The sequence below is a fragment of the Chionomys nivalis genome, chromosome 4 (assembly GCF_950005125.1).
Source record: "Chionomys nivalis chromosome 4, mChiNiv1.1, whole genome shotgun sequence".
Classification (NCBI taxonomy): domain Eukaryota; kingdom Metazoa; phylum Chordata; class Mammalia; order Rodentia; family Cricetidae; genus Chionomys; species Chionomys nivalis.
In genome coordinates, this window is record NC_080089.1 from 62713535 (window position 1) to 62737019 (window position 23485).

The 23485-nt window shown below is 40.1% G+C and overlaps 1 protein-coding gene across 1 annotated transcript in view; it reads right to left on the reverse strand.

Moving 5' to 3' along the window:
- The window catches only part of Iqch (IQ motif containing H), a 124086-nt gene extending 109055 nt beyond the window's left edge, over positions 1-15031 (reverse strand). The window contains exons 1-3 of the mRNA XM_057767644.1: positions 14914-15031; positions 5025-5101; positions 3125-3163 (exon numbers count right to left, since the gene is read on the reverse strand). Of these exons, the coding sequence (XP_057623627.1) occupies positions 3125-3163; positions 5025-5101; positions 14914-15031 (234 nt within the window). The remainder of the gene's footprint in view (positions 1-3124; positions 3164-5024; positions 5102-14913) is intronic.
- Positions 15032-23485: the final 8454 nt, after the last annotated feature.

Consider the following 23485-nt stretch of genomic DNA (forward strand, 5'->3'; position numbering starts at 1 on the left):
GAAAAGGTGTGCGCAGAGGAAGTCTGTTGGTCACAGACTACTAAAGAATGTCTACAGAATTCTCACAATGCTCTACTTGGGCACATTCTTCATAGCTATGTGAGTATTCGGCTTTGTTGTTCTCCCAAGTATGGATCATTCTAGGACATTACAGTAGATGTCTGTTATCTGCCTTTCTCAGTAAAAGAGAAGTCTCAAGAGGGCAAGAAGTTAAGTTTGCTTCATTCACAGTTGTGTTTTGCTGCCACTGTGGTCCACTGCTTGATGCATAGTCAAAAGTCAGTGAGGATTTGATGAGTGAGTATATGTATGTTTAATTTGAACTTCAAGCCGTTTGGGTCAATGAACTTCAAGCTCTGTGCTATAAACCAGTTTTTGTGATCAGATAAGATGTCTAGCATTTGTAATTTAATGTTGATCAATATGATAGCTGTTAAATCTATGGGATATCTTTAATTGTGGAATATTATGTAGTAAGTTTTTAACAACATTGTACAAGCTCATGATAAAGTATTAAAATAAAATCAGAGTTACAGGCACAGTATAATGGAAAATCAGGAACATGATGAGGAACATAAATATTGTCAAAGGGTTATAATGTCATAAGGAGATTCTCCCATACTTGTTATTTTTCTCCTTTCTGGACTTTATTTTTTTCCTGAGTAATCATTAAAAAATGTGTTAAGTGAAATACATAAGGGAAAATATTACTTTGTGGATCACTAATAAGTTAACCTCTTTTCTGATGTGTATAAATAGTCATTTACATGCAACAAGTATATGCAGTAAGCAATGTTGACAATCTTAATAATACTTGAACTTTCTTCTCTCAATTGTTTTTACATGAAAAAAAACCACTTTTCAAATAAAAACCATATAATTAAGTTTACTTTGAAAGTTTAATGGCAAAATGATTAGGTGGGAGGGGCGATTTAATAGAGAAAATTAAAACAGCTTCTAAAATATTCTGCAATCTCCTTTTTGGGAATTTTCCCTCTTTCTTAAATAAGGTCTTGAGAGAGAGAGAGAGAGACAGAGACAGAGACAGAGACAGAGACAGAGACAGAGAGAGAGAGAGAGGCATAGAGACATAGAAGCAGAGAGACAAGGAGACAAAAGGCAGAGAAGTAAAGAGAAAGAGAACCAGACACAGAGAGACAGGGAGACAAAGAGGCAGATACACATGCACACACAGAGACAGACGCAGAGACAGAGAGACAGAGGGGCAGAGGGGTAGACCTTGACTGACTTTTGAATATATATATATATATATATATATATATATATATATATATATATATATATATTATTAGATAAATGGTCAAATATACATATATATGAGAACAGACGAGGGCCGTGACAGATCCAATGCTGTACAAATTGTCTAATTAAAATGGTTTAGCCGACTCATCTATACAATATTAAGCTTTCCACTGAGGTGATCACAAGAATATATTGGAATGATACTAAAGAAACTAACACTATAATTGTGACGAAGAAACAAATAATCTTCATCCCGGCTTTCCTATCGCTGGGATTACAGACATGCTTCACCACACCCAGTGATTTTTGACTATCTTTTTAATTAATCTAGAAGACAGAAAAGGCTATCTATAGTGAAGCTGATAAAAGCAGACATGACAGCATAGATGACAACTGCTGTCTGGTAGGGAAGGACGCAAAGGCACAAACTTATTATCTAAGCATATGGCACTGGAAAGGGGAAGCATTAAATATGCTGGATAGGAGACGTAATATATTTTAAAAGGATTATCATTGCGAATGATTGGGATTTGTAGCTTTCTAATGCTTTTTAGGGGTCTGGGTGTCATGCAATCCACTTTTCTGTACCAGCTCTGTTATTTATTTGCCTTGGATGACTTACCTCTCTCTGTCTGATTCCTCCTAGTAATAAGGGAATAATAATAGCATCTACCTCCTAAAGATGTGAAAACAAGGGAGGCAACCTACTGAAGATGTTAGGAAGACAGAGTGGGCACCCAGTACAGGCTAGCATAGCAGTTATACCAGGAGTAATATTTGGAGGACTAGCCCCTAGGAAAGAGCTCCTAACCTGGTTTATAAGCCTCACACTGGCCTTTTGCCTCTGGCTGGCCAGGGGCAGTGACAGCACAGAGGTTCCTCCATCATCACAAGGGTTCAGTGAGCATGGGAAGTGCATTGAGCCACATACACAGGGCATGCTGAAGTCACATTAGCAGTTCCTAACTGTGTCAGGTAAATAAAGCCTTGGGGTTCTTCAAGCACATTCTCTTTTTGAGGTACAGAGTAAAGCTCACAGTTTCTACATAATGAAGTCATGGGAATGAGAAGAAAGATCTAATTGCTCTGATGAGTTATCTGGGAGCAATGCATGCAGGTTCAGAAGGATTGTCTGCAATCATTATTGTAAATCCAGCCTATGCACCACTGCTGGGAAGGAGCGGAAGGGGGTTCCTTCCTTGAAAGGATGTACTCCTCGATGTGCTGGGGAGTCCAGTATATTTCACGTGCAAAGGTTTTACTGCCAATGCAAAGCCTGGTGGAATAAGCCTTACCAGAATGTCCCTGCCATATTGTGAGGACAGTTTCATTTTTCCTTTTTTGTTGTTGTTGTTGTTGCCTTGACTGTCATGAACAGCTTAACTCTAAATTCTGCTTCCTCAGCCTACTTTACAAACACAGTATGTGTACATACACTTGCACCTACATATTTGTACATGTAAGCACAAGTGTGCATGTGTACACTGTAAGTAAATGCCAAGAAATTACTACATTAATTTCTAACATCCTGCTTCTTTGTAATATACTCTCAAATGATAAAAATCTTTGACACTAAAGACACACATGATTCAACCACATTTTGAGGATGAAAATCATTTGTTTGGATTGAAGACAGTGCCATGATTCAGTCCTGACAGAGATCAAAGCAATGCTTTTCACTTTAAGTGAACCACAATTATTCTTTTAACCATGACCTAATTTCTTTTGTAAAGGAAGAACGAAAGAACTTTCGTTGCCAACTCCAGCTGTCAAGTGGCCTCCCATACTTTTGCCCTAAAGCAAAAGGAAGGGACATCAGGTGACAGATCCCAAATTCCAACTAGTCACACAAATTACAGACCTTCCTATCGAGGAGTCCTCTTGACCTTTTGCTTTTCCCCTACAATGAAGAATGAGACACAGTTTAAATCAAAATGACTCTCATGGGCAGTTTTACAAAACAAACAGAGGATGGGAGTTCTGTTCACCCCAGCGCTTCTTCCCTTCCCCTGCTGGGTGACCTGTCCCCTACCCACACAGGCAGTAGCTAATAATTATGAGGGCCTTTCCCTCCCCCAGACATCCATACTGCCCCATTTTGTTTTGAGGGAAGGGTTTGAGAAAGTAAATATTCACACACAGTTATAATCCCTACTTTCAAGGAACAACACTCTGAAAGGCATTTGTAAGTAAGAAAGGGCTTGCTGTGGTATTAGGCGTGGGGTTGGAGCCCAGCAGAGGGTCTGCAAGGGTTCCAGTATGGAGCTCGGCACCTAGTGTCTTTCTTCTCTTCACTGCTAACATCCATGCCCAGTTTACCATCTACCACTATTAAAAGTCAGCTCAGAAATGTACCAGTCTGGGGTCACAGCCTTAAAATATTACTAATTTTAAAAGTAGGGCAAACATTTGCAAGTCAACTAAGGAAAATAATGCCAGGGATAATCAGCATTTAGAAACACATTATCATTTAATTTTTTTTTTAGATAAACTGCTTACTGGCTAAAACCTCACTCTGACATGTGTATTACCTGTAGATCTGTTCTCTATAGAACGGGGGAGCCGAGAACGCTCTTGGAGTGAGAATCGAAACAGGTGCCTGGGCCCATCGCATTATGCACATTAGCCCATGGCCTCCTCACAGCCTGTTAAACAGCTGAATCTGAAACAATAATGGAGCAGGCCAAGCACCCGCCTGAAGGCCTGTCTGTCTTGGGATTTGGCCATTTGCATTGATTTTCTTTCTTTCTTTTTTTTTTTCACTTACGGTTTTTCATGAAACGCAAATATTTGCCATGGCAACTGGGGTGTCACATGACATGCTGTTCCATAAGCAGCCTGGCAATCTCTTAAGAGGAAATGACCCACCAATGCTGAAAACGCACCCTACACCTCTTGAGGGTGTTTGGTCTGGGAGAGCAGGGAGCATTCTGTAGGCACAGTGGGGTGGGTGGCTCTGGAGTTGCTCTCCGGTTCTTCTTTCTTTTATTCATGAGGGCAGCTAAAGACATGACTAAACAAGGCATACCAGAGAAGTACTGCCAGACGTCTCCATTCTATGGAGAAAACTTTCAGTTATCCTAAATCTATCAGCAGTCCTTAAAGTGAGAAAGAACTTATAAAAAGTCCAGTATCTTTAAACTGGGACTATCGCCAGAGGGTGAGATATACTGTACTGTAAGGGACTAATGTTAAAGAACTTATTTATTACACTTGTTTATTAGTTTATTATAAATTTATTTATTATATATAAATCTATTTATTAAAGTTTAGTTCTTTTAACTAATGTTAGTTAATTAAATGTTAGTTAAAGGAACCCCTCCCTCCTCCCCATTATGATGATTTTCTATTCAAACTTGGAGGGCTTGTCTTTCCTATGCTTAAAGACAAATGAGATATGGTAAGGGCCTCTCGATAGCCCCCCTTGTACAGCACAGATGTAGATGTAAAGCAGAGTTACTGTACCCCAGACTCTTGGCCTCTGACCAGCTGCTAGCATAGACTAGCCGATCTCACAAGAATGCAATGGCTCTGGCTATCTTAGATACATACTCATGGAGTCCATTTATGCATTCATCTTCCCTTTTAAAAGCAGGCGCTGACTGTGTGTTCAGTGGTGAGCAGGGTGTGGGAGGCTCTGCCTTTGACCCATTGCACCACAGAGAAGAGTCATAACAATAGTAGCTGCAATGCTCCCAGGAGCTGCTGAAAAGATGCTATTGCAGAGCCCAGCTTTCTTTCTGTATTTGAAACATGAGTACCTTTGTCTTTTGTTTCTTGTGAGGCTCTTCCACCTCTTCTGCAATTTGGTATGACTTCTGACCTTGAGCAAAGGGGGCTGTGGAGAGAGGTAGGACAAAGTTATTTCTTTTAGAAAGAGAGGCTGAGCCATTTGGTGGATGCTGTGTAGTTCAGCTCAAAAGTCATGTGGCTCTGACACCCACTGTTTGCTTCCTCCCTGCATTTCCTGTACCCAAATCATGACACCTCTGTGACTGCTAACTCCAAAGCCAAATCTATGGGAGGACAACTACTTCCTTAGAACACATGGCCAGCCCACCGCATGCAAAAGGCCTGGACGAAAATTAGACCTGTAAAGCACAAGGATTAGAGAGGAAAATTTGTTTCTTAAAACGAAGACTCCTAGCCGGGCGGTGGTGGCGCACGCCTTTAATCCCAGCACTCGGGAGGCAGAGGCAGGTGGATCTCTGTAAGTTCGAGGCCAGCCTGGTCTACAAGAGCTAGTTCCAGGACAGGCACCAAAGCTACAGAGAAACCTTGTCTCGAAAAACCAAAAAAAAAAAAAAAAAAAAAAAACGAAGACTCCTTTAAATTGCCACATTCCCAAGTTTATGGACAAGATAATTAATATAGTTGCATATGATGGACTATTTTATTGGGTAGCTATTAAAAAAAGATGACTAGAAATTAAAATGTTAAAATGCCCTGAGGGAACTGATTTGGTGAATAACACCATAAAGATTATTTTTGGAATTATTAATCTACAAGCAACAACTCTCTCAGTCATTTCTTTCCTGCCAGCTGGCAGCAAACTCAACTGCCCTCTGCAGATAGGCCAAGCTTGGCCTTCTGGGGAGAAAACCCTTCCATTATTCTTACCAAGGAAAAAAAGGATTATTTGAATGGCTGTTGAATACAAAGATGTGAGCCTTCTTCCATCCCCAGTCCTTCAACTCAGCCCTCTTTTCTGTCTGTTCTGTAACAGCAGTCTTTGAAAGAATTGACATTGATCAAACGTAATAAATGATAGCAATGCACAACTTAGGCTCACTTGGAGAACTCAGTTAACTCAGCCTCAAGTTGGGCATCTCTTTAGAAGTAACAAGAATTTCAGAGCATCAAAACTTGCCACATGAGGAATTTGTTTGTTGCATCTGGCCTAGTCTTACCCACTCTCTGATTACTGGCTTCTAGCGAGTCCCTCTGTGACTCCTCCCCATTCTGTAGTCCAGTACACCACACAGAGTCAGCAGACCCCATTAGAAGCCTACAGGTTCTTGCTTTGACCTCTGTACTTCTTTCTGGTGCTCACTTGGAACTCTGCTGTCCTCCTCTGCCCCATGCTGGGTGTCTTGAATCCATACATTTACCAGCAGAACTTGTTTTTCCTAATGTCTGCAGACTCAGTACAGTTTTTGTTTACCTTTTAGGCTCCTAAAGACAAGTGAGCTTTGAGGCTAAATCCATGTGCTTAGACAACATAGTACTTGACAAGTTTTCAACTTTTTTTCTCTACTCTATTATTATTATTATTACAAATTTTCACCTCCTCACCTCCTCCCATTTCCCTCCCCCTTCCCCCAACCCCCCCCTCCCTCTTCAGTCCAAAGAGCAGTCAGGGTTCCCTGCCCTGTGGGAAATCCAAGGTCCTTCCCCCCTCCATCCAGGTCTAGGAAGGTGAGCATCCAAACAGACTAGGCTCCCACAAATCCAGTACATGGAGTAGAATAAAAACCCAGTGCCATTGTCCTTGGCTTCTCAGCAGCCCTCCTTGTTAGCCACGTTCAGAGAATCCGGTTTGATCACGTGCTCCATCAGTCCCAGTCCAGCTGGCCTTGGTGAGTTCCCATTAGACCGGCCCACTGTCACAGTGGGTGGGCGCACCCCTTGCAGCCCTGACTTCCTTGCTCTTGTTCTCTCTCCTTCTGCTCCTCATTTGGACCTCGGGAGCTCAGTCAACTTTTAAAGAATTTTGGTTAAACTTAGAGAAGAGGTTGCAAAGTCTTATCCATTTTGCACAGATAAGGCACAGCCAATGGGACCTATGGACTCTCAGGTGCCTACTCAGAGGCTGCGGCTTTGCTGCACTTACTCCCTGGCCATGGACTTTATGGGACATACACATCTGAGCAGTATGCCTGTATCTTTATAAAGTTGTATTCCTAGGATTGCCTGATTTCAAAGTCAGGTTCCCTTCTGGAAAGTTTCTAAGACAAACATTTCTGGGAGAGACATTGGCCATTTCAGAAGGGGAAAAATCATTCATTTGTAAAGTAAAAATATAAATAATTTTATGTGTAAAATTATATTTTTGCTGCATGTATGTTTGTATGCCTGGTGGCAACAGAATTCAGAAGAGGGCATTGGATCCCTTGGAACTAGAGTTGCAGACAGTTGTGAGCTGTCACGTGGGTGCCCAGAACTGCAGCTGGGTCCTCTGCAAGTGCTCTTAACCACCGAGCCATCTCTCCAGCCCGTTGGTATTTTTCTTGACAAATCTGTATGCTTCTGTGGTCGTTATTGATGCCTGCATACAAATAGCTTCCTCCTTTCTTCCTGAATAATTTAAAACCTGTTTTTCTTTAGGGTGAGAATATACCCAGTTCCTAAGGTTGTCAGATTTATCAAGAAATAAAGGATATGTAATTTAAAGGTTTAATTTTGGAAGTCAGTTTTAAATATATCTCAATTATTAACTATATTTAGGTAAGCCAATAAAGGACAGAATGCTTACTGATGGATTGGACTGATCACAACTCATCATGCTAAGTATTCAGTCTAAGCAGTCTAAATAAAAACACTGACCCTATCCCTGGGTATTTCCCTGTCTCCCCTGTGGCTAATGGTCATGTACTGATAGATTTAAAAGGAAACATGCCCATCACCACTGTTTCCCCCCTTTTCCTACCTAGAATGTGTATGGAAGGCCCAGGTTTGCAAGAGGGATTTTACAGTCGAGACATGGTGAACTTGAGGATGAGAGCAAACTTGCTGGAGGTCAATTAGACGAAGCACCTGCCAGTCCTCTCACCCCAATGTGAAGAACTATTGCTAAAAAGACTAAACCCACAAAGTTCTGGCAAGGATGTGGATAAAATGAACACGCCCCTGCACACTATGCCAGGAGAAATGTGCCATAGCAGCAGAAACGAAGCAGGTGTTTGTAGTCAGGGTGAGGAGATAGTGCAGCCAAAGAGTTACAGAAGTCAGCTTTATGCGGGGAGGACAGGAGCGTGTGTGAGGTTGGCTGGGCAGGCCCTGACTGGCTGCAGGAAGGACATTTCCCAATAGGAGCCTGGAAGGAGCAGTCTGTCTAATGCAGCCGGGTGCAAAACTGCAAATTCAGAAGACTTTAATGGTAGGTTTCTTTTTCCTGGGTGAGGGGTGTGTCCATTGGAGGAATTGAAACCCACTGCAGCCTTGTAAGCAACTCATTGGTGGACTGAGACAAAATGGTGTCACCAATGTGAGGCCATATCAATGGGAACATAAATTGTGGAAAATGGAGGTTCCACAAGAACTAATAATAGAACACGATGATTGCCCCATATGTGAAATCTAGATAGGTTAATTTCATAGAAGTTGTCAGTAGAGTGGTAGCTAACAAAGGTTTGGAGAGTAAGGGGGGAGGAGAGGTGGGGAGATATTGCTCGTAGTGTTGAATCACAGTGTCTTAGATTTCTATTGCTATGACTGAACACCCTGCCCAAAAGCAACCTGGGAGGAAGGAGTTTATTTTGGCTTACAGGCTGTAGTCCATTATCCAGGGAAGTCAGAGAAGGAACTCAAAGCAGGAAGCTGGAGACAGGAAATGATACAGAGGTCATGGAGGAGTGCTACTTCTCAGTTTGCTCCCCAGGCTTGCTCAGTCTAATTAAGTATACACCCAGGTTGCCAAGGGTGGCGCTATCTAAAATGGCTGGGTCCTCCTATATCAGTCACTAAACAAAAAATGCCCCATAGACTTGCCCACAAGCAGATATTATGAAGGCATTTTCTCAATTTAGAGTCCCTTTTCCCAAATGATTCTAGCCTATGTCAAGTTAATGGAAAATTAGCCAGCACATAATTAGAAAAGAACAAGAAGTTTTGGTGTGCTATTTCAAAGAGTATAGTGACAGTTGATAATAATGTCCCACATATGTCAAAAGTTCCTACCATATAGAAATGATAGATATTTGAGATGAATGTATTCAAATTGGTTTAAATATTATGCAATACATATATGTATCAAAATATAACATAACCCATTAGCATGTGACATTTTATATATCTGCTAAATAAAAACGTAAGAAAAACATTACAAAGGAGTTTAGGTCAGCCTCACACATGAACAAAAAAATCATTCATGAACATTAAAGCAATCACATATATATGTATATATACATATATATGATAAAGCAATCATATATATATGTATATACATATATATGATAAATCAGTCATCATAAAAATGCCCCTTAAGCAATTACAAACACACTTAAAACAAATTAAAAATTATAAAATCTCTACAATGAATTAGAATGTATGAAAAGAAACAAAATAAAAAAACCTAAAAATGCAATAACCTAAGTTCAAAAGTACAGAGAATGACTCAAAATTAAAATGAAAGACACAAAGAAATCAGTGATTTGGAAGACAGAAAGCAGAAATCACTCAATCTGAGTAACAGACACGAGGCAGAATGAAGAGAAGTGAGCAGAGCCTAAGGACCTATGGGACAAGAGAGTCTGTCTGTACCATTGCGGTCGATACAGAGGGAGAAAAGATACAGAGGGAGGCTGTAAAGAGAAACAACGGCTGTGAGCAATCCACACCTGGTAAATAAAAGCCACAGGTTTAAGAAACTAAGCCAAGTGGAAATGGGCAAAAGCTGAGGAATTCCAAGGCAACACATATCATGCTAAAAACTGAAAACTAAAAATGCAAAATAAAATATCAAAAGCAGATAGAGAAAAGGCATATCTTACCTACTGGAGAAAAACTTCACTGTCAATGGGTTTCTAATCAGAGGCTGAAAAAAGACATGGCATGACTTTTTTTCCTCAAGTGCTAAAACAAAGACATGGCAACCAGAATCATATGCTTAATGAAAATTTTTTGAGGGGCTAGAGAGATATCTCAGTGGTTAGGAGCACTGACTGCTCTTTCAGAGAACCCAGGTTCAATTTCCAGCACCCACATGGCAGCTCACCCACTTCTCTGTAATTCTAGGTCCAGGGAATCAGACACACACATACACACACAAGCAAAACACTAATGTACATTAAAAAAATCATGTTTTTAAAAGCAGCTTTTAAAAAGTTTTTCTTTTGGGAAAAAAAGATGGAAACTCAACACATTCCCAGATGAAAGAAAATCAAAATAATATATCATTCATATACAGACTCTAAGAGAATGGCTAAACAGAAAGGAAATAATCAAAGAAGAATGCTTGCAAGACGAGAAAGTGAAGAACACAGACAGCAAATTATCAGCAGAAATAAAAGACATTCTTTTTCCTTTTGCATCTAGACATTATTTTTGATGGTTGAACCAAAAATCTTTAACACTTCCTGGTATGAATCTAAATGTAGGTAGATGAAGCAGACATAAAAGCACCTTAAGACACAGGGATCACATGCCTACACATTCATCCAAAAAGAGGAGAGCACGTGTGCAATCACACACCTAAGGATTCATCCAAAGAGTTCAATCATTCCATACAACGCCTGCACACTCATGTTTATAGGCGCTGACTCGGAACTGCGGAAAACTTGAAACTACCGTTTCCTTCAACAGGTGCACAGCTTACCAGCTATAGCATGCTAACATGGAACATTACTTAGCAGTACATGGGTGATTATCGCAACGAGCTTCAACTGAATGCAACAACATATTAAAAAGAATCCATATCATGACCAAGACAGATTCATTCTGAATGCAAAGAAGGGACAACATATGTGTTAGTTAAATGTAATACAGCATATAAACATAATCAGATAAAAATCCTGTACTTATTTCAATACACATAGAAAAAGCCTTCGACAAAGTTCACAATCTTTTCATGATAAAAAACTCTGAAGAAACTAGGAAGAGAATGAGCCATAATAGAGGCTACATGTGGGCTACACAACCTATGATACAAGGAGTGTGAGAAAACTAAAATCAGGAGGAGACAAGGTGACCAACTCTTCCCATTCCCACTCTGTATAGTTCTTGAATTCTTACTCAAAGCAGTAAGGCAAGAAGAAATAAAAGGGTTGTTAGGAAATAAAAAGTCAAATAATCATGTTTTCAGATTTGAGCATATACATAAAGGACTCTATCAGAAGATTCTTGTTCTGATTAAAAAAAAAACTTTCAACAAGTAAAAAGGTACTAAATCAACACACAAAACCTAGTAGATTTTCTTTCCTTTGCAAGGGGCGGGGTTTGAGACAGGGTTTCTCTGTGTAGTTCTAGCTGTCCTGGAACTCACTCTGTAGATCAGGCTGGCCTTAAACTCACAGAGATCCACCTGCCTCTGCCTCCTTAGTGCTGGGATTAAAGGCGTGCACAACACCGCCCAGCTAATCTTTTCTAGATCCCAACAACAGATCATTGAGGTTAAAAAAAAAAAAAAGCCAGAAAACTAATTCTATTTATGCTAATTAAAAAACAAACAAACAGCAGAATTAACATTGTTTAAATGGTCATATTACCAAAAGTGAAGTATGGATTCAGTGCAATCTCCATCAAAATTCCAGTAACATTCTTCACAGAAGTAGGCCTTAGTTGCCCCCAAGTCTAAGCAAAACCACTAATCGTAGACATATCACAACACCTGACTGTAAACTGTACTCCAGAGGCATAACAGCATTGTGCTACCCAATAGAAGGCAAAGGAGCTGGGAAGATGACCCAGTGGATAAGGTACTTGCTCAGCAAGCATGATAGTGGGAGTTTGATCCCTAGAACTCATAAAAGCTGTGGAGACATGGTGACTACCCATAATCCCAGGAGTCAAGATACAGAGACAGGGTTTCCTGAGCTACAGTTAGACTCAGTGGGATTGTCAGCTCTATGTTCAGTGAGAGACCATGCCTCAGTAAATAAAGTGGAGGGAAACTGAGGAAGACACATTGCATGCACACATGTGCACCTGCTCACACATGTGCCCCCAAACACAAAACACATGTATATGCCACACACATATACATATATTTTTAAAATAGAAAAGAAGAGCAAGAAATAAGCCTAAGAAGTTATAACTATGTGATTCTTGACAAAGATGCCAATATGTATTGGAAAAAAAGACAACCTGTTTACCAAATGATGGGAAAACCAGATGTCCATATATAGAAGACTGAAACTAAATCCTTAACTCTCACGCTGTTCAAAAACTAAACCAAAATGGACCAAAGACTTTAGGGTAGTACCTGAAACTCTGAGCATTCTAGAGAAAAACAGGAAAAAACACTTCAAGATCTAAGCATGGGCAAAGGCTTTCTAAATAGCCAATATTTCAAGAAATAATAACAAAACATTAATGTGATTACATAAAATTGAAAAGCCTTGTCCCTGAAGAAGAAACATCAGCAAGTGAAGAGAAACCTTTTAGAACAGGATAAAAGCTTTGCTAGCTGTCCACCCAGTAGGAGGGCCATGTTTAGAGTATATAAAGGACTCCAAGGATTAACCAAAGAATAAATACTCAAGTGAATAAATAGGAAATTAAGCTGAAAAGATGATCTCCAAAGAAGTACCAGTGTCCCACTAATAAAGAAAAGAATGCTCTGTGTCTCACAATGAATGCTATAGAGGATCCGGGGAGGAAAAGGGAACACTGATTCACAACTGTGGTGATGTAAATTAGCCCACACTATGGGAACTAGTGTGGAAACAATGAAACACCTAAGTTCCATATGATTAACCGTATCACATCTTGGCATATAAACAAAGGACTCAAAATCAGTTTACTATAGATATGCCTGTTTCTCCTTGAATCAGCCTGGCTTCTTATCCAGAGATAATAGATTTAAATAAATAAATAAGCACACACAGACAATAGAGCGCACAAGACAATCACACCATTTGCTGGAAAATTCATGGGACCTGCCTATTTTCCATAAACACGAGTATTTTCTAATTTTCTCATATGTAGGAGTAGTTAGGAGAGGGGAAAGATAGGAAGATTAAAGGGAGATAACTATTGGTGTAGAAAGGGAAGGAGAAGGGGGTGGGAACAACAGCGTAATAAAAGAAGTGAATATGGCTAAAGTATATTGTATTCATGCAAATGTCAGAATGTATCCCTCCCCCCCAAAAAAAAGCTACAACCTGGAGGATTCTCCTGAAGATTGCCCTTAGTGGAAAAATACCCAACCCAAAGGTTACATACTCTTATGAGTGCATTTATGTGACAGTTTTGAATTGACAAAACTATAGAATGAAGAACAGATTTTTGGATGCCAGGGATTAAAGGGGTTTAGAGAGAAGTTGATAGGGCTTTGGTGATAAAAATATTCCGGTCTTGACTGAATCAGTATCCTGACTGAGGGTTAGCACATAGCTCAGTGGTAGAGTGCTTGCCGACCATGGACAATGCCCTATATCTGGTCCTCAGTACAACCAATATATATCCTGATGATGATATCATACTATAATATTTCACTTTGTTATTATTTGTGGAAAGCATGAAAATAATTCTATTAGTTCTTATAAATACATGTGGGTATATAATTATCTCAATAAAACTTTCATTTTAAAAGGATATTATAAAGAATAATAAAACATCAAGTCACAGAGTAGGAAAATTATACATAGAACTCATAAAAAATTTGTACTGTGAATATACAAGTAATATCTTTACTAAAAACAGAAGGACAAAACAGTTGCAAATAAAAAACCAATACCTTAGATCACTTCATAAAAGGACATTCAAACAACAAATAATACATCATTTTTTCAAACTTGTCCTGTTTTGTATTTTAATTTTTTACTATTTTGCCTTGTTTCCCCAAGCAAACTTAAATCCTCTTGAAAGCACCAACTCTCTAACACACCTTGCAGAGACTCTCAACTCCCCAACACAGTGCACAGGCTCTCAGCTCCCCAACACAGTGCACAGGCTCTCAACTCCCCAACACAGTGCACAGGCTCTCAACTCCCCAACACAGTGCACAGGTTTCCAACTCCCTAACACAGTGCACAGGCTCTCAACTCCCTAACACAGTGCACAGGCTCTCAACTTCCTAACACAATGCACAGGCTCTCAACTCCCTAACACAGTGCACAGGCTCTCAACTCCCTAACACAGCGCACAGGTTTCCAACTCCCTAACACAGTGCACAGGCTCTCAACTCCCTAACACAGCGCACAGGCTCTCAACTCCCTAACACAGTGCACAGGCTCTCAACTCCCTAACACAGTGCACAGGCTCTCAACTCCCTAACACAGTGCACAGGCTCTCAACTCCCTAACACAGTGCACAGGTTTCCAACTCCCTAACACAGTGCACAGGCTCTCAACTCCCTAACACAGTGCACAGGCTCTCAACTCCCTAACACAGTGCACAGGCTCTCAACTCCCTAACACAGTGCACAGGCTCTCAACTCCCTAACACAGTGCACAGGCTCTCAACTCCCTAACACAGTGCACAGGCTCTCAACTCCCTAACACAGTGCACAGGCTCTCAACTCCCTAACACAGTGCACAGGCTCTCAACTCCCTAACACAATGCACAGGCTCTTAACTCTCTAACACACCGGCACGGGCTCTCTGTGGATATTCTGAGCTGCTTTGTTTACTCAGATAACCTCAAGATGCTTTAAACTCTCATCCTGTGTATTATTGGTGATTAAAGCTGTCCACTGGCAGAGTCTGGGTTTGGGAGAGGGAGACCATTCCTGCAGAACCCCCAGCTAAGCCCACAGGCATGATGTCTTACCTTCTGCTGGAATCTTACGTGGCTCGTCAAAACTATGCAGATGAATTGCTTGGGGTTTAATGGGTGGATTTTGAAAGGTAATCCTTGCTGTTGGGGGAATCAGCCCTCGTTCTATCATACTTAAGATCCCTAAAAGGAAGGTTAAGAGAACAACAAAACACTAGTTTAAGCAATTCCGAAGTCTGAGCTCTGTGAATTTCACAATGGTAACTTGACATCTTTTATCTTACTTGTAAAGGTACATTCTAGTGCCTTAATCTTTTTCATGAAAAATAGTTACAGGACACTTTAAGCTTAATATTCTAACCCAAGGGGAAAATCATTTCCAATTGCAGTAATATAAAATCAAATTGCACTAAGATAATTTCATTTTTAGGTAGAAATATAATTTCAAGACAACTAAAACTTCCTTACACTTAGAGAATTTTAAATCACTGGTGATTTTATTGTTCTTTTTGAAATTTATGGATGTGAGGCACACATTCTTAAAGCAAAGATGATCTTTTGTTCTGAAAGAAATAAAGTCTGTATACCTGAACCCGTGTGCCTGCTGTTCTAATCACTCATATTTTGTAAATGAAGGAATTACCTTTAGATATGATCATATCATCAGCAGTTATGAAAGTCAGATTGGATATTTGATTCTATTAGGGCAATGTTCATGAATCACTGGGCAGTTTCTTGTCATCAGTAAGGCTGCAGCCAGGTCTTTCTAAGGGCAAGGCACCTTGTTAAACAAGTAAATGGGCAAACAATTGAACAAAGCCTGCTGTCAAGGACAGAGCTTTCCTCAGAGTGCATCTACTATTTCGACATCAAAAACCCAGAACTTTGGGGACTACCTGCAACAAACTTGGGCTGGGATTTGTGATTCTTGCTGTGCCCTTGCCCAATAGAAAGAAAAGTGAATGACTTTCTCTTCCAACAAATACCCAGTATGCAAACTAAAACCAAGCTGGACTAAGCTGAAGAAATTGGCACTCCTAGGAAGGGATACTGTTTGCTCTTGCTTCAGGAGCCCCATGGGGACAATATATTGTTATTAGAAATGTTAGCTCGGTGTCACAGGAAGTCAGAAGGACCACTGATGGGCTGGAAAACTGAAGACTCCACCTATAAAAGATTCATTCTGAAGAAAACTCTCCATTTACATACGACACAATCATTTGTGGGAGGTTTTTTTGTTTTTTTCTTATTGAAGGTGGAGATTTCTGATCCCTGACCCAGACCTGTCTGAAAACTCAAAATCAGCGCTTGAGGATATGAAGTCTTGAGGCTTCTACAAGACAATTATGTGCCCTGACGTGTGAGCATTATGATCCATGGTAGCCAGCACTCCAGTCCATCCTCTGTTCTATGCTTACAACTTTAAACACTCTATGAAGTCAGTAAGGTTTCAACTTTCTTATCATTAGAACTGAAGGAGCTCTGTATTTTAAAATAGTAAGAAAAAGAATTTGTCCTTCCTAATATTTTCCATAATTCATCCCAAATCCCATGTGTAAGAGCTATGCCTGCCTTCCAGGTATGAAACTAGATTCTGGTCTGTGTACCAAGAAACTTGTATTTTCACCCACTGACTCTGTGAGGAGCTTTATTTCTTAGAGTTTGCCAGACAAGTCGAGAAAAACTAGGAAATCTTTTTCATGTGGATATTGTTCATCTTTCATCTCATGCTGGACTTGTGCAGACCTGGAGTGGCTCGTAAATGTCACTTAAGAGCACCAAAATACCTGAAAATTCCACACATATTTTTGTGACTTGTGCTTTCCCGACACTAATGTTTTGTTGTACAATAACTAGACATATGGCAAGTACTCCATGAGGACTAATTGGTTGACTGATTACACATATGATAGGCCATGTGTTCTTTGGTTGCTTTAGAAATAAAAATGTAACTTATGTCTATCTGCACAAATGGCCTTGATCCTAGATCCACCTTGGTCTTATAGTTATTTTTATCTGCTAAAGCAAGGATCATTCATTCACTCATACTAATTCCATCCAGGCAGGAGATGACAATGAAGCAAGAAATGCCAGGTTATTTCTGTTACTTAGTGCTCCTGGGACGTCAGCAGTACGTAAGCTACCATAAGGTGGATGCCACAGGACTTCTTGCTGCTAAAAAAGAAATAACTAAAGCTATGTGAAGCTTAACAAATTCAGAGACTCATTGCCTTTTGGGGTATCACCACCAGCAGACAGAGGTCAGTAGGCAAGACACAAGAGCTAGACACGAGAGGACTTTGAATCTAGATATCACAAGAATGGTTTGAAAACAACTCTGGGTCCTTAATACTCCAAACAGACAGGAAGTGAGTCTACAAATGACTCACGGCCGTCTTACTCCGCTGGATTTGAGATAGGAAAGGGGATCCGCTTAGCCATTCTTCAACACTAGCCAATCAAATGATCTAGGGGAAGCTAAGGATTATAGTAGATATCGAATCCTCATTCATCTATGTAGTCCTTTAATTTGTTTATTTATTCATTCAATTCACATTTTTTACCTACAAAACTCTAATACAGTCCTGGGCACTGTGAATCCTGAGGTAAAGATGATACAATCTTTTTTTAATTAAAAATCCAATAGTTTGTACTAGTAGACTTTAAATTAAAACCCACATAGAGGGACGGCTGTGTGGCTAAGAGCAGTAACTGCTTTCAGAGGACTCGTGTTTAATTCCTAGCACCGCTTGGGACTCCAGTTCCAGGAGATCTGATGCCCTCTTCTGGCCTCCAAGAGTTTAGGCATGCATACATATAAACTAATAAGTAGTAAAAATTTAAAAAATCTAGCTATATTATCTCTGGCTTTGTGTTTTTGCACAGCAGTATTCTGTGATAACTTAAAGGCCATCAGAAGAGCATCAGAAACCACTTAGAAAGCAGGAACTTCTAATAATATCATGTCAGCAATATAACAACCTTAATACATAGCGCCAATATATACGTCAATATTAAATTCATGAAATGGTGGATCTAGAAGTGGAAGAAGCTCTGGTGATCACTTAGTCCAGGGTGAAACTAAGCCCAGGTGAGGTCTGACTTGTCTGGGGTCACTTAGGAAAATTAGTGACTGAGCTAGTATCCAACTCAGGGCCCTGATCATGTTCAAGGCTCTAACCTTCGCATCCCTAAATGTAACAAGCTGCACAATCACTAACCTTTACTAGCATCCTTTTGCAAGATGGGAATGGGAATGAAATGGGGATCAGTGCGATGAGAAGATGGCAGAACTGTGAGGTTGGATATTGTGGACCCTTTTATTAACCGCTGAACCTTCTCCTAGGTGAAAAAAAACAGCTGTTGTTAGCTGACATTTTTGCCTTCACAATGAACACAGTTTTTTTTTCTTATGAACAATAAATTAGATTATGAATAGTTTCATTAAGTTTTAATAAAGTAGCAATACCATTTCCAATTTTATTGCTCATGCGTACCCTGTGCTACAGACTACTGTCAGGATTTTGTGTAATTTAAAATAGTTAATTAAATCCAATTAACATGTGGTGATTTCCACTATGCAAATGCGGTGTAGTAGTTAATAAAGGAACTATTAAGATTTTGTTCAATTTTAATGACTACAATATAAAAGTACTAAATCTTTACATAGGAGGTTTTGAATACAGCAAAGTTGTGCAAAGCAGATTTCCCAGGAAATGAATAAGAGTCTGGAGGTTATAAAAGCAAACTGGAAGGATTTAAAGAAAAGCACTTCAGCCATAGTACCAGGTTAAGTCTGAACACTGAGCAGACTGTTGAAAACTCATCAAAGGACAAAGGTGCAATGTCTCCATCAGTCACACAGATAACCACTGTTCTTGGAGTCAGAAATGTTCTTATTGTAGTTATAAAACAGGAATTGATTCTGTTTAGTGGGGTTTAGATTTTAAAGCTCATATGAGCTGCATATAAGTCACGCTTAATTGTATAGCTCAAGTACATTTTTTTACCTTGATCATGGGAGGTTGTGGATTACTGGACTCCTCAGCAGGAAGAATTCCTCTCTCCGCTGTTTATAAACATTTAAATTTCAAGTCATTTTCCAAGCATTAGTTAATTTGCATAGCTTCCAGGGGAACAAGGTAATGGTTTACTAGTTAACTTATGAAGAGCTCAAAGTATAAAAGTTAGTAGATTTACTTCAGGACACACATATACCAAATATGCAGTTTGTCTATTTAAAATGAATCTGGGTTTTCAACAGTGGACGATGTCATTGGTTTCAGCTGTATTACACTTCTTGCCCACCAAGCTTAAGAAAATGGAAAGTTTCTTCTGAGTGCAGAGATAGAAAAATCTTATGGATTAAATATTAGCTGAGCAAAGTATTAGTGTCCCCAGCCAGGATGTGGTACTAAGGGGCAACCACAAAACAGCATCTCCCACGCACTCTTCATGATGCTCAGCAAATAGGAGCAAGAATTGTTCTCTTGGTGTTGTGGTTAGAACCCAAGGTCTTGTACATGTTAGGCAAGCACTGTACCACAGTGCTGAACCCTATTGCTACACATATTATTTAAGAAAAAAAGTGTGTGTATACATGTGCAGGTTGGGGCTAATATTGGGTATCTCCCTGGATTACTCTCTGCTTTACTCATTGAGGCAGAGCCTCTTGCTGAACCCAGCGCTCACTGATTTGGCTTGCTAACCAGCTTGTCCAGAGGATCCGATTTCTGCCTTCCTGGGATGATAGGCTACCTCTGCAACTGCTCAGTTTTTCTAGGGATCCCATCTCCAGTGCTCACACCTGGGAAGGCTTGTATTTCATCTATTGAGCCATCTCCCTGGCCCTTAATAGCATTTTAAGGGGAAAAAGTAGACAGGAAATGCTCTCTGTTGCCTTTCATGTGAGTTGGAATGAGGAGAGCAGGTGCAACTAGCCTTGCCTCAGTTGCAGTGGGGGACTATATGGGAGGGTCATACAGAACTCCAGGCTTGCTGAGATAGTGGGGTTGCTCACCCTTATCCTTAGCTCTCTTCTCTCCTCTAGACCTGAGTTGCTTCTGGAATCTCCTCCTAATATGAGAGACAGAACTAATCACCTATTGTATTGTGACTAGACTGGCATGTGTGTTACAATGGATTAAAGCTAGAGTTAGCATAGATGTTGCAATGTATAAACTAGAGCTGGCATATATGTGACTGAGGAGACCCAGCATCAAAAGGGACAAGGTCTCTTACTTGTCTGGCTAGTATCAAGGTCAGTGAAGTAGATGTAAATTGAAGAAAGAGGGAGAGAGATTCCTCTTCAACAAAACTGTCAAGCTCTGTGTAGAAGTGAAATACAGGTTTGGTAGTTTAGGGGCACAGAGCATAATTTATCTGGATTTTCTGAAAGCCTTTGATAAAGAACACCTGACAAGTGGCTTTTGAAAGCTAAAGCAAAAAGATCCAGTATAAAATACATCATTAAGAATGACACCAAGAAGAGGCTGAGGGCAGGGAACAGCATCTGTACTAAACTCAGCAGCTTCAGAATGCTGCTTTCTTCAGTTCCTCACACCACGCCAAACAACACACCGTGTATGCTGAAGAAGTGGGTGAGTGGATGGGATGCAGGAGAGGGCTACAAGTTACAGAAAGATAAATCCCTCACTGTGGCTAAATAAGAAACATCTGCCCACTCTGCTGTCCCTTCCCAGGACAAGGATAAACACTTCTGTATGAGTTCAGCTAGAGAGAGAGAATGTAGCAAACTCCAGCATTTACTGAGCACTTACTATGTAACACTAACTTTAATACAATGATCATTAAATTTCATGAGCAATGGGAAAGCTAAAAGCTAAGAGTGTAGACTTGGGAGCAGTTAAGTCTGCCTGTTGGTATTATGGGGATGTTGCAGCAACTCAATCCTGACTGTATATTGGAACCACTCAGGGAGTCTCTTGAAAACATTGTTGCCCAGGCCCCTGATCCTACACAATTAAATAAGAACTGTTTAGTTCAGGCCTGGGCATTGATATTTCTCTAAGGCTCCCTGGGCAACTATGATGTACAGCCAAGGTTATGATGTAGTTCAGCGGACGATATTTAAATGTCATCTTAAAAGAACACCGAGTTACAGGAGAAGGGCTAGAAGATGCAATTACAGGTGGGGAGAATGGTGGCAACCCGAAGCAGCACACCGAAGCACGGAGGTGTTGCCAACCAGGAGAGGTCTGCGTGGCTGGACAAGTGTGGGCCTGTTGGGGGAGGGGTGGAGAGTGACAGGAGAAATTGCCTGGCTGAGAGAATCGCCAGTTCAGAAGCTGGCTTTGAGAATGTGCTGATCCTCTAGCAACTTCTATGCCAACTGCTTCTGGATTCTCTTCTATACTGTGAATAGAGTACATATTACAAGAGTACCATGCTTTGCCATTTGCAAAATATGTAAATCTTCACACATTGATGCTGTATGCAATATAATTATTCAATAATCATATCACAAACAAAATAATGCCCTTTATATATGGCCTCTCATGATTATTTCTAAAACTCAAATTCAGAAGTCTATTACTTTGTCTAAATTTTCTAAATTAGCTTAGAATTTTTTGAAAAAAAAAAACCATTTAGGGTCCTGGGCTGTAGCCAGTGGTAGAGAACTTGACTAGTGTGCGTGTGGAGCCCTAGGTCCAGTCCCCAGCACTGGGAATAATGGAAAGCTGAAAGGCAGAAGAAGCAATCACAGTTCCATGACTCAGAATTTTCAGACACAAAATATCCTATTCCATTATTCTGGTACAGATGCTATGTGCTCATTCTAAAGACCCCACAATCAGAAACAAAGAGATAAAGTTGAAGAAGCCACACCATCTTTCATTAGGAGACCCATCTTCCTTGGTATCTTTACAAGGACTGATATATTGATGTATAATGATAATAATATGTATGTGTATATTACATTATTAAATTTGACACGAAAGGGTATGAGTTAAAACATCAATTATGCTATTATTATTATTATTACTATTATTATTTTGAGAGTTTTATGTAGCCTATGCTGGCCTTGAACTTGCTATGTAGTTATGGATGATCTTGAACTTCTTGCTGAAAATACAGCAAGTGCCACTTGCTTAGTCTATGTAGTGCTTGAGATTGAACTGAGTGTTTGTGCATGCTAGGCAAGCACCAAATAATTATTAAACCTTAACAAATATTCCTCTGCCTGAGAATTCCTTTACCTATTTGTAATTGTTTATTCTTTCTTTCTTCCTTTTTTCCTTCCTTCCTTTCTTTCTCCCTTCCATCTTTCCTTCCTTCCTTTCTTTCTTTGTTTTTTCTTGTTTTCTTTATGTAACAGTCCTGACTGTCCTGGAACTTACTCTATAGACCAGACTGGCCTCCCGAGTGCTGGGATTAAAAATGTGTGCTACCACCCATTGGAGACAACTGCTTTTCTTTAAGGAACGAACTAGTGCACATTTTAGGTGTGTGAGCTGTAAGCAGGTAGACTGCCATAACTGAAAAGTAGCATTGACAGCATGTAAACAATGGGGTGAAGCTGAGGTCTGAATGTCTGGGACCCCCACATTGGATCTTAAAATGGATGCTCCAGGGACGTTGAAGGAAGTGGGACCTCTGTGAGATGGCTAGGTCATGAGGATGGAGCTCAAGGTAGCCATCAAATGGTTCTGTTCAGCAACTGTTCGTGGGTATCTTACTCCTTTACACGTGAATTACATCTGGGCTCATTATTTCTGATTTCAAAGCTGTATGGATACCACACCATTCATTGTCCTTGATTGTAAATATTGTGAAATCTAATGCCAGCATGAATTTTCGCTCTTTATAGGTGATTCCTTACTTCCTGGAGGCTGAAACATTCTTCATCTTGAAAGTTGAGGCATTTTACTGAAGTAGTTTATGTTAAATATTCTAAGTCAGTTCTCTGAGGTTCAGAGTTTCCTTTCCACCAGTAGTCTGTTCCTTCTTTAAGAACTTTTCTTACATCAGTGAGCATCATTCGTTTGCTGGTTCTCTGGGAGACACCAAATATCTTTCTATATTGCTCATCTTTGCCTTTCATATTATGAAATATTTCATATGCTGGTACCTAGGGCCTGTTTTCTTTTCAAACATGACATTTCAATTTTGACTGAGCACATGGCTATCCAGTTACAGATAAAATTTTTCAATACTCCCTGTGACTAAATGTGACCAGTTTCATGCCAATCAGATGTGAGGGATCCCTTCTCTAGAGTCTCTTCACCCTTTCCATAAGCTGATATGTGGGGGTGGGGGACAGACAGCTTCCGCCATAGGAAACAGACTATTGTGTAACCACTGAAATGGGGAAACAGGAGGAGCAGTATCTTGGGTGGCCACATGGAACACAGCCAGACTTTGGTTCTCCATGGTGAACTTTTTGTAAATGAGAAATAAACTTACTTAAATCATTGTCCTTCCCTCCCCCCTACCAATATTGCTGAAGTATAGTTTGTACCAGAGCAATGTGCATATCAGTTAGCATTTAATTAATTTCTTTTGTCTTTTTCCTGTGTGTATGCTGTGCTTACAGGCTTTCTTCCATGTTAGTATTTCAGTATACGGTGCTGTCTGTTCTCTTCCTTCTATTTATAGTTTATTT